This window comes from Zingiber officinale, unplaced genomic scaffold (genome assembly GCF_018446385.1).
Source record: "Zingiber officinale cultivar Zhangliang unplaced genomic scaffold, Zo_v1.1 ctg168, whole genome shotgun sequence".
Classification (NCBI taxonomy): domain Eukaryota; kingdom Viridiplantae; phylum Streptophyta; class Magnoliopsida; order Zingiberales; family Zingiberaceae; genus Zingiber; species Zingiber officinale.
Genome location: NW_024589858.1, coordinates 46,060 through 61,995, shown reverse-complemented (window position 1 = coordinate 61,995; position 15,936 = coordinate 46,060). Strand labels below are relative to the sequence as shown.

At 35.2% G+C, this 15,936-nt stretch overlaps 1 protein-coding gene across 2 annotated transcripts; it reads left to right on the top strand.

Annotated features, from left to right (window-relative positions):
- The first annotated feature begins 1,379 nt into the window (after window positions 1–1,379).
- On the top strand, window positions 1,380–14,105 carry LOC122036529 (ubiquitin carboxyl-terminal hydrolase 5). 2 transcript variants are annotated; one of them, XM_042595877.1, is made up of 13 exons: window positions 1,380–1,683; window positions 2,292–2,534; window positions 3,654–3,798; window positions 4,271–4,330; window positions 4,398–4,493; window positions 4,858–5,277; window positions 7,961–8,101; window positions 8,181–8,351; window positions 9,712–9,969; window positions 10,075–10,217; window positions 10,600–11,148; window positions 12,871–13,144; window positions 13,716–14,105. In XM_042595877.1, the coding sequence occupies exons 1-13, from the start codon at window positions 1,559–1,561 to the stop codon at window positions 13,893–13,895; spliced, it is 2,805 nt and encodes a 934-aa protein (XP_042451811.1). In that variant the 5' UTR covers window positions 1,380–1,558; the 3' UTR covers window positions 13,896–14,105. The 2 variants fall into 2 exon arrangements, with proteins under 2 accessions (XP_042451811.1, XP_042451813.1); XM_042595879.1 differs by having other exon boundaries at window positions 1,560–1,691.
- Window positions 14,106–15,936: the final 1,831 nt, after the last annotated feature.

Sequence of the window (15,936 nt, the reverse complement as noted above, 5' to 3'; positions counted from 1 at the left end):
ACTAGAAAAAAAAAACAATCTTGCTGTTTGTTTTTTAAATAATCAAAATACCTGGATTTCACCCGGCTAATTCTAAAAATAAATTGTCTTCTTTCTTCTTTGTATATTTAATTTTTTTTCTGTCCGAAGCAAGTGATGCCAAACGTGCGAATTTGTAATGGGATGGGGCCACCCATAAAAAACCCATGATGGGGAGGGATGAGAAATCCTCGAACCAAGGCAGGTTAGATGGTCAGTTCCTCGAGTTTGCTTAAAAAAAAAAAATAATAAAAAAAAAAATTTAAAACTTTAAGTTTTAATGATGGATTCGTTGAGTGAGCCCATAAATTTATTAAAATTTTCATTTTAATTTTAAATTTTAAAAGAAAAATTTTTCAACCCAAACGGGTCGTGGGTCAACTTGCCTATGCTCCTGACTCTCGTGAGTCAATCCATCCACTTAAAATGAATCGATAAAATTTCAATTCAATCTATTAAAATTATTTGACAAAGTGAATCAAACCAACTTATTCAATTCAAATTGACGACTTTACCTATGACTCCTCATTTTCTCTTTTATAGCTTCTTTTATTCATTAAAACCTTATAAATTTTAGAGCATCTATAATGCGAGCTCCTTGTGACGATGTAACTTATTATTTTAAAAAAATGATTTTATAATTGTAATTTTTTTTTTAAAAAAATTAAAAAATATGAAAAGAAGTGTTGTTGAATATCTAAAAATTAGTCGTTGTCAACTATAAAAATGAGTAGTTATTCAATAACTATTTTTTTTTAAAAAAATTATCTATACCTACATTTTCAAGAATTTTAAGAATATTTATAGATAAATTACGAGCTGAGTAATAGCTAATTGTATCATCATTTCTAGAGAAATCGACTCCTAATTTCAATTACTTAATTTCTTTTAATTGATGATTGATTTAAAAATACTAAATCTTATTATAAACATTTCTTAATTTATCCTTGGCCACTGAAAAATTTATGTTCGATTGAACCGGTCCTCCCAAGAAGCCCTTGAGAGGATTCGCTTGTTAGGCCAAACTCAAACAAGGTTAAATCGTTTTTGCTATACGTTTTTATAATCTAGATATCCGAATTTCATGGTATTAATCTTAAAAGTAGTTGACTAATTGACTTTCAGTACGCAATTTATATATATTAAAATTTAAAATTTAAAATATTTATTTAATTTAAAATTTAAATTTTGATTCTCTTATTGTTTTTAAAAATATTTTAATATTATATCACACTCCCGTGGGTCCTTCATTTTCTTATGATTATGATTTGGTCGGGGGAGTTGTATTTAATGACTAGACCACCCTAGCAGGTCCAACCCAACCACGTGTTCCCAAACCCATAAACTTGGCCCAGTCGTCTAATTTTGCAAGCGCGACGGACCACAACCAGAATGAGGAGCGGTGGTGTCCCTGTCTCTCCCTCTCGCTGCCTGAACCAAATAGCAGCTCGTTAGGCCGTGGAGGCGTAGATTTCAGTCGCGCCGGTGGTTGCTCGACGGAGGAGGGGGAAGGGAAGGGCTGGGCCTTGTAGTGGCGAAGATGGAGGCTGCGCGTTCGGCGACAGAGCTCAGTCCGGAGGAGGAGAGGGTCCTCATCAGGGATCTCACCATCGCGGCCGAAGCTCTCGCGAAGGAGGGCGACACGTTCTTCCTCATCACCCAGAGGTAAGAAGGTTGCGATCTTGTTCTTCCTTTCTTCAGGTTCTCTTCCTCGAGATCTGCTGATCTTGGGAACTTCTTCTGTGAATCCTCGGTTTGAACTGCAGTTTCGGGTTTAGTCCGCGATTTTCCTTTTCTCTCGTTACTTTTCTGATTTTAGGAAACGAATGCCATTTTTTCGGTTATTTGGATTTCTATCTTTCACCGCGTAGTCGTGGCCAGATTTTGCACATCTCTGATCAATACGTCTTATACACAGCAGCTTGGTGTCAACTACTAGGTTAGTGTATTTATTGGTATTTCTTGTTGTTGCATTGTGCTTTTCCTAGGTTTCAAACTCATTACCTTAGCTCGTATGCCTGTGAATTTTGATTGGACTCCCTCAATACTAAAATATTAAGCCATTAGGAAAGAACCCTATTTACATAGTTATGACATAATAAAACTAAAGTATATTCTATCTTCTCGAGATGTAGCTATCTCTAATGATCCTTGCTCGATGCTTACTTTTTCGCCCTTAATTTACATATGTTATTTTTACTGATAAATAGCTGTGGCATTCTTTGAAGATGCCAATTGTGTGATTTTTGAACCCATGGTTCTTTGGTCTGTAGGTGGTGGCAGTCTTGGCTTGATTATGTGAATCAAGATATGGCTAGCAACTCCGTCAATGGTTCTCATCATCTTGATTCAGGTTCTCCGAGCACAAAAAGACCTTTAGCTATTGACAATTCTGATTTAATATATGATGCTTCGTCAGAAGTGTCAAATGTGGAAACTGAACTCCATGATACTTTAGTAGAAGGACGCGATTACATATTGCTTCCTCAACAAGTTTGGGAAAAGTTGAATGGCTGGTAATTTTCGATTAAAAAATCAAACCTTACAATTAATTGCTTGTATCTTCCATGTCTTATTGTAAAATTATCTGGATTTTTGACCAGCATACCTTGTCTTCTCTTGTGTCTATGATATAATGAAACAGTAATTTTCTTTGCATTGCATAATCTTGTAACTGTATATTCGATCTGAACTTTGGTTTATGTTGACTCTCATTTTTTTTAAATATCCATTCCATCATACCATTCAACATAGCAATCTGTGTTATTTTCTTCAGACAAATATAGTCTTAAAAAACTGTCATTATATCTTATTGCAATAATTATCCTAATGATGTTGATAACTTTTTTTCAATTTTTTTGAGAAAAAAGTAGTTGAATGGTTATCCTTAACACTATACCACATAAATGGATCCTTGTGACAATGTATGCCACACCATCTCTTTGCGAACTATAGGTTAAGTAAAATACACAATGCTTATTGTTTCCCATGAAAAAATATGTTATGGTACAATTTCTTTGTGTTTGTAAAGGGAATTGAGGATTGGAAGTGGCATTGGAAAAAAAAAAAAATCAAAGGATGAATGCAATCTTTAATTCTAAGCTCACATTGTGATTTTATTTATTCATTAGTAGGGCTAATTCAGTTAAATGTTAATTGAATCTATTCATACTAATGCATAAACTGTAGAATACTACCAAAATGTTGCTAAAATCTTTATAATCAGTTTTATACTACTCTTTTACTGTGGAAGGAATAGTGAACTTTGGCTTGAACCATTGGTAACGATTACCTCTTTGCATGCTGTTTCAATTTAATGGAGAATGCATTTTGTTTATAAAATAAGCTATGCCTTAAAAGGTTTGACATGTGGAACACATATTAATTATGCTATTTATAATTCCAGGAAAACAAGAAGAAAAACAATAATGAGACGTTAACCAGAAGTATTGTGAAGACACAAGTTATGCAAAAAGAAATTTATTTCTTTTTTCTAACTTCTAACAGAAAATTAAGGCTTATATTTCCTTTCTTCAGACACTTGAATGCACAATATAATATTGCATAGGACAGTGTATAAACTATAAAGTCTCATGGAGGATCATTTGTTTGTTCATTTACTGGTTTCTTCTCAGGTATGGGGGTGGTCCAACATTGCCACGAAAGGCCATAAACACTGGTCTTTCTCAGAGTGATTTAGCCATAGAAGTCTATCCTCTGCGCCTTCAATTATATTTGGTGCCAAGGGGAGAAAGAGCAATTATTAGAATAAGCAAGAAGGTTTATACCACAAACTACTATTACTATATTGTTATTATTTGTTTCAAAAGCTTGGCAAATTTTTGATATAGCATTGTGTAAAGCCTAAGCTTTAAAATTTGTGCACTTGACCTGAGTTCATTCTGCATTTACATTCTTTCTGTTTCCGCTAAGTTTGTTCATTTAACAGTCAATTTATATTCCTAATTTTTTCAAAAATTAAACAGAATTATCTTGAATTTACTTACATACTTCTACTGCATGTGCTTCTTTTATTGCTCAATTGGACACTTGTATCCATTTTTCACACTCATTGCTCATATGTATGTTGCCATTCATGAGTTATGTGCTATAATGATGTAATGAAATGCAAATTTAAGTTGTAAATTTTACATGAGGTGAAATGCTTATATCTGCTGGCTGTAACTCAACATAGATGTGTGTTTTTTTTTTACACATCAATGGCTTTTGAGAGTTACCATAAATTTTGCAGGAGACAGTGGGAGAACTCCATAAAAAGACTTCTGAGGTTTTTGATTTACCCCTGGACCAAGTAAGCAATTATTCGTCACATATTAATTCTAGTTGTGTGGTTTAATATTCATTATCCACTGTTCCAGGTTTGTATCTGGGACTATTATGGTCAACAGAAGCACACGTTGATGGACAACATGGATAAGACTCTTGATGATGCAAACATACAGATGGACCAAGATGTAAGTATTTATTAAGTTTTTCAAATATTGCATATTTTACAAAATCTAAGTTGCCACCCAAACATTGAGATTGATTAGGACATGTTTTTTTTTTTATTTCCAGTTTTATATATCTGTGAAAATTTCTTTATATTGTATGGTATCTTAATTCATTTTGTCACATGGGAAGTAAAATAAACTATGAACATTGATCTTTCTGTTCATGGTTTATAACATCATCTTTACCTCATGCACTAATGCAAAATTTTGATCTGTTGTCTTTTTTGTGAATATTATCCTGCTTAAAAATTTCTTACAATTGAAGTAAAATCTATTTGAAATTTCATACACATTATGATTCTTGCTACAATTTATTTCTGCACAGATTCTGGTCGAGATTCTGACTGATGGCAATGGTACCATTGATGGTGGATGTGCAACTTCTCTACAGGAGAATGGGTGTATGGAGAAGGATTCAGTGTCTCTCATTTTGGATCCTTCACATTCAAGCTTATCGGTTGCTGAAGGCTTGTCTACCAACAATTATGCTTCCAGAAGTTGCAGTTCTGAGTTCTCGCAAGGCCAATACTTGGCTTCCCCTAGTAGTGACTTGGATAATTTGCATGGAACGAATACCATTACTACAAGATCAGCCCCTTTGGGTCTCATTGGACTGCTCAACCTTGGAAATACTTGCTTCATGAACAGTGCCATACAATGCCTTGTTCATACACCAGAGTTTGCAAGATATTTTCGTGAAGACTACAGGCAAGAAATAAATTGGCAGAACCCTTTAGGCATGGTTGTAAGTATCTGTATCAATATTTTAAGTGGTCTTTATTTTTTCAAAGAACATGTCCTTTTGAAACTTTTTTTAACTTTTGTTGAAGCCAAACACACCATTAATGGAAAATTCTCAAATCTCCATAATTTGTCAATGTGATGTTTTTGGTTCTGATTATACCTACTTTTGAGAATTCCATTTTGAGTCATGAATTAAAATTCATGTCATGTTGCTAGACTCCGCAAAAATGTAATATTATAGTCAAAGTATGACACACAATATAGGATTAAAACATTGTGCCGCCTGTGCATGAACAATATCACCTATGTCGTGTAGGATCGGGCAATATTGGTCGAGATGGATGAAAACCATAATCTGATTAGATTCAGCCCATATAAGAAGGTAGAAGAACTTTGCCAGTTATAGGAAGAGGAGATCAAGATTCAAGAGACTATAAATAGTTCAAATTGAAGAGGAGTAAGCAAACAAAGGTCAATTGAAGTGGCTTCAAGCGTCAACAAAAGAAAAATGCTCCTAAATTGTGAAATCTGGTGACCTCTTTGTTGATGAAGGACTTAGGAATGGTGTTGAGTGGGGTTTGACTGATAGTTAGCTCACTGACTTCTTGATTTGGTGACCACGAGTCATGAACAGAAAGCATAATTCCTATTTGTGAGTTTTTTAAGAATCCGTCTACCATGAATTTGAAGGTTGTGACAATGTTATTGCAGACGACTCAGAATTTCTAGTTGCTCTTTATTGATTCCAAGTTGAATAAAAACCATGAGCAACAAATATGGCATGGCTGTGTCACAATTGGTGCTAGTGAAGTGGTTCAACTGGTTCTAGTGGAAGTGGCTTAGCTAGTGCTAGGAAATGATTCAACTACTACACCAACATTAAGAAGAAGTGCATGTTCATGTTCTCTTATTACAAGGTGGCATTGGTTGTTTTTACATTCCATAGGACGAAGGTGCATGATATATATTGCTGGGATTGATTTGATGATCTTCCTAGACTAGGGTAGCAAGCATACCAAAATTGATTATGTCTATATAAAGGATAAAAAGAAATTCATTAGCCAAAGGTACTCATAAATGCACCACTAGAACCTTCTAGGATCATGGATAATTCCTTTAACATTATCCTTCTTATTGCTCTTGGGAAAGGCACTCATAAATACACTACCTTATACCCCTTTTCTCTATACATCTCGTTTGTTGTCTTGATAGTATTTTGCTTTTCTTTCAACATTGGATTCTATTAAGATTTGACTATTTAAAAAGCTTTATTTGATCTAAGGTGGAGATAGGCTATGATAGATGATATGATGCCTTGCATTCTAATTCTGCTTTAGAACTTGCCTCTCTCTTTCTGTAAAATATATTGTTGATTGTAAATGAATGTTAATGATTGAAACATTCTTAATGGCTCAAATGGCAAACGTAAAGCTTGATTAGTGTGAAAGTATTGTAGGAATATATAGAGTTGACTATATGGATATATGCCCTTTTGAAGTTAAGACTGCTTCCTTTTGCTATATTCTAGTGGTTGCTACATTGATTGAATATAAAGAATGCTTTCCTCTATAGTAATTTGGATGAGGTATATAGAAAACAACCTACTGAGCTTGTCGCTCAAGGGAGTTGACTTTGAACAATTTAATAATTTCCATTTTGAAGTTGTTTATACTTATGCCTATTGGTTTGTTATCTTTGCATCTCTTATCTATTTGAGTCTTCTGAAACTTTTTAGATCGTATACTAGAGATATATTATCAACTTTAAGGGGGAAATTGTCCTAAATTATGACAATTATAAACTCATGCTGATCTAAAGCAATATAACAGTGTATGACTTTATGTTGATGTTTCACTCTTATGTTTTGTCTTGGAAGACCTAATCATAACTCAATCTATTAAACAGGCTTGGCTTCTCTGTTGGAGAGAATGATCCCTTCTAGATTACCTTACAATGAATTGATCCAATAGAATAAATCAATTTGAGTTCAAAATTCCAGCTTTATTTTCTTTGTATTTGGTTAAAAATATAATTTTATTTTAATTCTGTTTTATTTTTTTAGAACATGGTCTATTTTTTCTGAAGTTTTTTGAAAGCCTTCTGTTGTTCCTATTCCTACAACCAACAATGCCTTTTTTGTCTCTAAAGATTCTATTTTCTTGCAAAAGATTTCTAAGCTGCACAAGCCCGTAAGATCATCCACTGAGGCACATAGACTATTATGTGCTGCATCACTAGCATTCATCACTTGATTTAAGAGCACTAGACTTGCTGAAAAGCTTAAGTTCATTTTCTTATTCCAAAAAAAGGAAGAAAAAAATGATTGTTTCTGCAAAAAGTTCCTTCTCAAATGTTTACTGGATGCTGTCTCCTCATGAAGCTCTTTTGGATTTTCAACAAGGGTCTGCTACAGTTCGAATTCGGTATCATTTTGTTGGCCAAAGTTTGTTTTTAGCTCTATTCTGCGTTCTTGATATTGTAAGTTTGCATAGCTTGGTAACAACTAACTAGAACACATGATATGCCTATTTTTCTTTTGAGTCAGATTATTTAAATGGACATTATTATTTGATGCACAGTTCACAAAGGCCTAGGCTGCATGTACTTATTTTTGACTGTTTGGTTCTGAAATTACTTTGAATTTTTAATGTTGGATGTTCTAAATCTCAGTGGTAGTTCTGCAGGGTGAGCTTGCATTAGCTTTCGGGGAGTTATTGAGGAAACTCTGGGCTCCTGGGCGTACTCCTGTTTCTCCTAGACCATTTAAAACAAAACTCGCACGGTTTGCACCTCAATTTAGCGGAAATAATCAACACGACTCGCAGGTTTTCCTGTTAATTCAATATCTTCAAATCAATTTGGTTCTTTGTATTACCACGATGCAAACTCCAATTGATCATTCAGGAGCTTTTAGCCTTCTTGTTGGATGGACTTCATGAGGACCTGAATCGTGTAAAGCATAAACCTTATATAAAATCAAAGGATACAGATGGACGACCTGATGAAGAAGTTGCTGATGAGTTTTGGGCAAACCACATTGCTCGAAATGATTCTATAATTGTTGATGTGTGCCAGGTACATAGGATTTTCAATGAAAGATTTATACACATTTTTATTATTGTTATGATATATATATATATATATATATATAAAGATTAATACAGTGTAAGGTGTAAGAGGTAAAGAGAGCTTAAAAAATATTAGTCAATGTTCTAAAAATTGATTTAATTAGTTTGAATTGATAGCGATATTGCCTTGCATACATTTGAATGGAGGGATAAACTTCCCAGATTTATTGCTGACTCAAGCAGTTTGGATAAACAACTTGATAATGAGATAAGGGTTTATGATAATGATGGTCTATATCATTGTCACTCAGGGTTATGCCAAATATTTGCTCTTAGCTGGTTAATGTTTAGTTATGTTTCTGCAGATGATAATATCAGATGGCACCAAGTAGCTTCTTAGTGTTCAAGATGTCAATCTTTTCACTTTATTTTCTTTCATACTTCCATGTTTTTTAGTGTTAAACTTGCCATTTTAAACTACTGCTTCCTCAATTTTGCATCTTACTATCACTGCCTCTGCATAAGCAGAATTCTAGTAGTCATAAAACATCTCAGGTTTTACAATCAGAATTTGAGAATTTGAAGCAAGCAATTAGGGGTAATAAATTAAAAAATAATAGCTTCAATAAATGATAAAAAATGAGAATAAATAGTTTGAAATGGTTTGTATATGTTCAAGGGCCGGCCAATGGATAATATATTTAGATATGTTGAACAAACTAGAGTTGAAAATCTAGTTACCTGAGGGAGAGCAAAGAAAACTAGTGACGTAGCTTCTGCTTCAAATAGTCAGAACTTATATATGACTTGATGAATTCAATTGGGCATCAGATGGTTCGAGTATTCAACCAGACATCAACAGGATGTCTGAATCATGTTCCTTCCTACTAGCCTAGGTAAATAGGTTTAGCATCCAACATCAAACACTCTTACCTCTGGAATCCTGATTTTTCTCTTGTTAGAAATTTAGTTACTTTTAAATATAGTATTGGTCATTAAGTTTGTAATACTTTTCTCAAACATAATTTTATGACGTAATGATAATTTTTTGATCAGAATCAGTTTGACTGTTGCCTTATTGAGCTTCAAAAACTTTTGTTCTTTTTTTAATTATACCCATTGCAAACAAATGGGCTTCAAAAGATGCATTGCACATGAGTTTGGCATAAAGTTCAGCCGTACAATAGGGGAAAATTTGAACTTGCTCAAGATGTTATTACAATAGCAGAATTTCTTTTGCCACAATGTATGAGAAAATTATTTGGGACAATATCATTTTACAATATTTTGAAATTCCTTTGTGTTGTTAAAGTCTCTGTAGGTCCATTCAATCTTCATTTCTGTAGCTGATTACTATAACATGGCAGGGGCAATACAAATCTACTCTGGTCTGCCCCGTTTGTGGGAAAATTTCAGTGACATTTGATCCATTTATGTACCTATCATTGCCTCTACAATCTGCTTCCGCTCGGACCATGACTGTTGTGGTTTTGACTAGTGATGGGAGTACACTTCCAACCACTTGTACTGTAAGTGTACCAAAGCAGGGTCGTTGCCGGGACTTGATTCGGGCTTTAAGCAATGCTTGCTCATTAAAAAACGAGGAGAAACTTTTACTTGCAGAGGTATGCGAATTTCATATTGGTAGAGATTCGGTGGACAGTGCCTCATTGGATTAATACTGAAAAGAATAGTTTTCTTCTTCATTTTTTTGTGAAAAATTTACACAGATACGCGGCCACAGTGTCCATCAACTTCTAGAAGATCCTTTAATGCTGCTATCAACCATTAAAGATGATGATCACCTTGTAGCTTATAAGATACCAAAATTGATGAATACTGTATACCTTCAGTTTGTGCACCGCCGCCAAGTGTATGTACTCCCTGTATCAGTAACTATTATCTGCATAAATATTTCAGTAGCTGTAGGGAAGATACACTTTAGATGTCTGGTATATGTTCTTACTGATTTTACCAATTGAAATTGTTGTTCTACTATCTTATTGACCATAACATGTTAATTTATTTGTTTGCGGTTTCATGCTACAAGACACTCCTTGTCAATTCTTTTTACTTCTTTCCAATATTGTTTTGGTTAAATTATTTCTGACAGTCCTTTTTTTTAAAAAAAACTTTCTTTCTATTTCTAGTGCTACCAACATAAAGTATTCCCGTTTTTGGCTTTGGTTGTTCATTTTACTGTACATGATTTTCCAATATGCTTTACTGCTCATGTTCAATGTTGAATCTTGCAGCGGGTCTGGCAACATCAACAGCTCAATGGCCTGGGAAACCTACGGCATACCTTTGCTTGCATCAGTTTCAAAAGATGAAATCACTGTGGATCTTATACGAGAGAGACTTCAGAGGATGCTCACCCCTATGCTAGGAAGCGATGGAACTTACTCTTCAAGGTCCTCAGATCCCTGTATAACTGATGGTGATCAAGGCAAATCAAGTGAAGCATGTTTAATATCTGGTGAGAATCAAAACGATCAACAACACTGTAATACAAAATCAACCTGTAACATGCATATTCAGTACATTGACGAAAATGATACATGGGTTGATTTATCATTGGAAGACAAACTTTTCGCACTGCCTAGGCTATCAACATCACTTATTCTTTTTATTAATTGGTCAAGAAATGATATGAAGAAGTATGATACTTATCATTTTGAGAACCATCCCGAAGTGTTCAAGTATACTCCTGCACCAAAGAGGAGTCGTAATGAACCTCTCTCACTATATACATGTCTGGATGCCTTCTTGAGGGAAGAACCACTAGTGCCTGAAGACATGTGGTTAGTATAATTTCTTCTTTCTTAGTTGGCAATTATGTTGTGCAGTGAAGTTCCCTTTAATTGTTTCAGTTAAAATTTTGGAGATATTGTTTCATTATCTGAGAAATTGTGATCTAGGGAGGAGGTTTATATTCTATGTTGTAGGCAAAATACAATAACAATCAAAAGGGTCTTCTTGAATGGTCCGCTCAAGGCTGGGTTTGTTGTTGGGATCTAGGCCAAAGGAAGCTAGATCAAGTTGGGGGAAGGGACTAGCTTCTATTAAGCTTGCTGTTAATTGGTCTTTGAGGTGATTTTTGGTGGTGTCAAGCTGTGACATGACCGATGAAGGATGGTTGTTTCCTCTTGGGTTGAGGGACTCCTTTTCTTGCTCTATATGAAGGGGTATTCTGTATTTGTATGTTAATAGGGGGATGTGAGGGTTTTACCACATCAATTATTGGGCTTGTGTTCCAACCTCTAGTGATCTGCATTAGTGCTAGCAGTCTTTTGTGTGTTCGGTCTTCCACCTATCATAGTGGGCCACAATTGTTACTAGCGAGTCAGACCTTGCCTTTAGTTGGGATGGGTTTCAGGCTATGTGTTGCTCCACTATAATTAGGTAAGAGCTAACAATTACCACTTGCATCAATTGCCTCCTCATACTATCTATTTTGAGGTGATTCAAAGAAAATATAATATCCCATTGTGATTTTCTATCAGGTTCATCATCTTGTCAATCTTAGTTTGTTGATTCTGTGCAAGTAATTGCTCCTTTAGATATCTTTTCTCTAGGGCAATCTCATTTTCATTGTGTTGCCTTTAAGAAGGCTTTGTTGGCATTTTTGCATTGGCAGAAATTTTACTTGCACCTGAAGTAGTTTATTTTAGTTTTGTTGGCTAGTTTTCCCTATGATGTTAGATCAAAAACTCAATGATAGAACAAATGAAAACAATTTGTGGTTGCTACTAAGGGGGACCTTGACCGGCGTACAAGCATTTGACACTGGTGTGGATCCAGTGTTCACGGTGGCAAAAGGCGAATATGCTCGCCCCTAGCGCCCCCGTCAACCCGCCCCAGGGCCAACACGGAGGAGGTAAATCACGGGCGGCTACTAGCCTTTGGAATAGTGACTAGCACCTAAGGGAGACATTTATCTCGGTTTTGCTGAGATTTGAACCCCAGACCTCATGGTGGTAACACCTCATGGGCTAGCCACTAGACCGTCCCGAGGGGACGTGGATCTAGTGTTCACACGTCTATATGTAGTTGTTACATGTGGTCAATAGAAATATTGAGTGTCCATCTAGTGTGTCTGTGTCCAAGTGTAGATATCTGATATCTGACACAAGTATAGAGTGTTATGATGAGAAGTTAGTATCAGAGGTTGGGGATGACATTTAGGCCATGTGTTCAAGCATAGATGGGTACGAGTGAAGTAATTACCACTCGTGTGACTTGTTTAGGAGAATGATCAGAGGTTTTGCCAAATACTTGGAGTTTATGTGCTGCAGCTGCCAGAAATTTCTTGTTATTTGCTTGCTGTTATACTTAGAAACGTGAATTCTGCGTTTTGTATATCTAGCATCTTCCATGCTAAAGAGATGTTTGTAATTCCCAGCCCTTGTTAATTTGTGATGCTTTCACTCAATGAAACAAACATCGCTTCATTTTCTTTAAAGATCTATTGTCTTCACTCATGTTTAGTGCTTTCAACATCAATTCAAACTGTTACTGAATAGGTACTGCCCAAGTTGCAAGGAACAAAGACAAGCGAGCAAAAAGTTGGACCTGTGGAGGCTTCCTGAAGTTCTGGTTATTCACTTGAAAAGATTCTCCTTCAGTCGGTCAACAAAGCATAAACTGGAAACCTTTGTTAACTTTCCAATTCATGATCTTGATTTGACAAATTATGTGGCACACAAAAAAGGCTCCCAGCGCCAGATGTATGAACTTTATGCCTTGAGTAATCACTATGGCAGTATGGCAAGCGGGCATTATACTGCTCATATCAAGGTAAATTTTCATCCACTAACATTATATTATGTTTTTTTTTTTTGAAAATTTTGCCAATTATTTCCGTATGCAACTCATCCTAGAAAGTTGTCATCATCAAGCTGTTTTAGTTCCCAACTTTTTGAGGTGGTCTACATGTATCTTACACTCCATCTAACAGATCTGTGATTATTTACCAACTTGTTTTTCACAGAAATCCATCAAAAATTGATTTTCCATTTTGGTGATGAGATTTGAGATTTCCAGTAAATCATGGTCTCTGTCATGCATATTTTGCTGTCATCTTGGAGAACACCAGAGTGCTGCAATCCAAAAGGCCAAGGACTCCTGCTCTTCTTGCAAAACTTAGGAAGTTTGTGTCATGTCATCTGCATTTTAGGCATTGTTGTTCTCAGTTTGCACTGCTTTTGCATGAGAAATGCGTAAACTTCTTTTTAGTTATATGAATTCTGAACGAACACTAGCAGAATGCTTAGTGTTCACTGCTTCAGTAGCTTTAGCTTTTATCTAATTACTGGCTAGTAAAAGATGAAAGATGATAAAAATATTAATTTGTTTTTCCCTTTTGCAGCTTTTGGATGAAAATAGATGGTACAATTTCGACGACAATCACATTTCACCTATCAACGAAGAGGATGTGAAATCTGCTGCAGCTTATGTGCTGTTTTACAGGCGAACTAGAGAAAATGCATCAGCAAGCATCGGTGTTGAGTCGTCTGCAAATAAAAATTATACTTTTGGTAAAAGATGAATTTTATCTAATCTTTTGTAGATTAGATACTAGGAAGCAAATATCATGTATGGTTATTTATTCTCGGAACTGTCCTTGAATATCTGGGAGGTTTTTAGGAGAATTATGCTTTATAATCTTCTGTATATGTTGTGTAATTCATAAAAATGAGGCAACTTGTAACACTAACACAGAATTTTAATGGAAACAAATTTTAAAATCTTGCCATAAGTACAGCTTTCTCTTTTTTGTTGTTATTATTATTATTATTATTATTTTAGAAGTGGTGTTCTGTAAATTTGGTTGTCAGGTGATGCAAGAGGAGATTCAATTTAGATTTTTTTTTTCCAATAATTATTCGTTAATTTTTATTTTTTTAATTATATTTAATTTTATTTAAATCTTAAGATCCAAGTCTTGTTAGTTAATTTATCATAAATATTAAAAAATAATTTTAGTTAGTTATTTTTTCGTTTAATTTTTTTTTAGGGTTTGGGAATTATATAAATCTATGTTTAGATCATGTTTAGGATAAGTTATTTTGATATTGAATCAATTGGTTTCACTTAAGCTATGTTATGTCTATATCTCTTTTATTTTTCTATTCTTGTTCTTGTTTTTTTGGAGAAGGTTTTTTGTTAAAACCTAGCTTGGGCTACTTATTTTGTTATTTCTCTCTTGTTTCCTCGTTAATTCCTCTGAAATATTATGCCCCAAAAAAATCTATATTCTGCTCAGCATCAGTTGGTATTAGAGCTCATTAAGATCCAATGGAGAGTCATTGTGGACATGGTCGTGGTCGCAACAAACAAGTTCCGAATGAGGAAGCCCAGCACCGTGATCATAATATCCAAGACGTAATGATGATTGAGAATTTGCAGAAGCAAGTTGCGGAATGAACCCAACGTCTGACAACACGGAATTTTGAAGATCGTGAGATTTCTGATCATAACTCTAAGTCTACTTTTGAGAATCCAAATCACCATCGTACTACGTACCGGGAACACCGTAGTCGAGAGGAACAGTATGGGGACTTTGGTTTCCAAGTTGATCTTCCTGATTTTTTTGGCACATTACAAGCGAAATGCTTCATTGATTGACTTAACGAATTAGAGAGGATTTTCGAGTACAAGGAAGTACCTGATCATGTCAAAGTAAAATTGGTCGTTATTAAGTTCAAATGTCGAGCCTCAGCATTGTGGAAGCAGCTTCGGCGATCATGAGAGAGACAAGGTAAATCTAAAATCACCAATTGGGAAAATTTGAAAAAACTTATGAGAACCTACTTTCTTCCCTTTGGTTATGCGCAAACGTTGTTTCAACGACTCTATACATTAAGGCAAGGGGCTAGAACCGTCGACGAATATACGGAGAAATTCTATCAGCTTATTGCTATGAACGATCTATCTGAAATCAAGGAGCAAACGACAACGCGATATTTAAGGGGATTACGACAACCCTTACAAGATTCCTTGAGTCTCCACTCACTCTGGACTGTTTCAGAGGCTTATCAGCGAGCTTTGACGGTTGAAAAAATAGTTAAACCATAGAATAACAAATAAAAGCGATCAAAACAATCGAGTTATTGGCCCTTAGGAGTTGCGCCCTTCCCAATAGTCACCACAAGGTAATTCTAAGACCTCTATCAAGTGTTTTCGATGTGGTGAGCAGGGGCATCGAGCTTTAGATTGTAAAAGATCCTTAAATAAAAAAAAACAAAACTCTGCTCATTGAGGAAGACATGGAGGATGAATCTGAACAAATTGATGAGCTGATTTATAACGATGATATCGATGATGAGATTCTTTATAGAGATGGTCATGAGACTCTCGTTGTACGCAAGAGCCTACTAGTCCTCAAGGAAGAATCAGAAGATGATTGGCTGAGAACTAGCATCTTTCACACAACTTGCACAATTGTAGACAAAGTTTGCAAGATGATTATTGATAGTGGAAGCTGTGAAAATATTGTATCTGAAGAAGTTGTGCGAAAGCTGCAGTTGAAGATGGATCATCATCCAAAACCCTACAAGTTGTCATGGCTGAGCAAAGGGAGTGAGGTA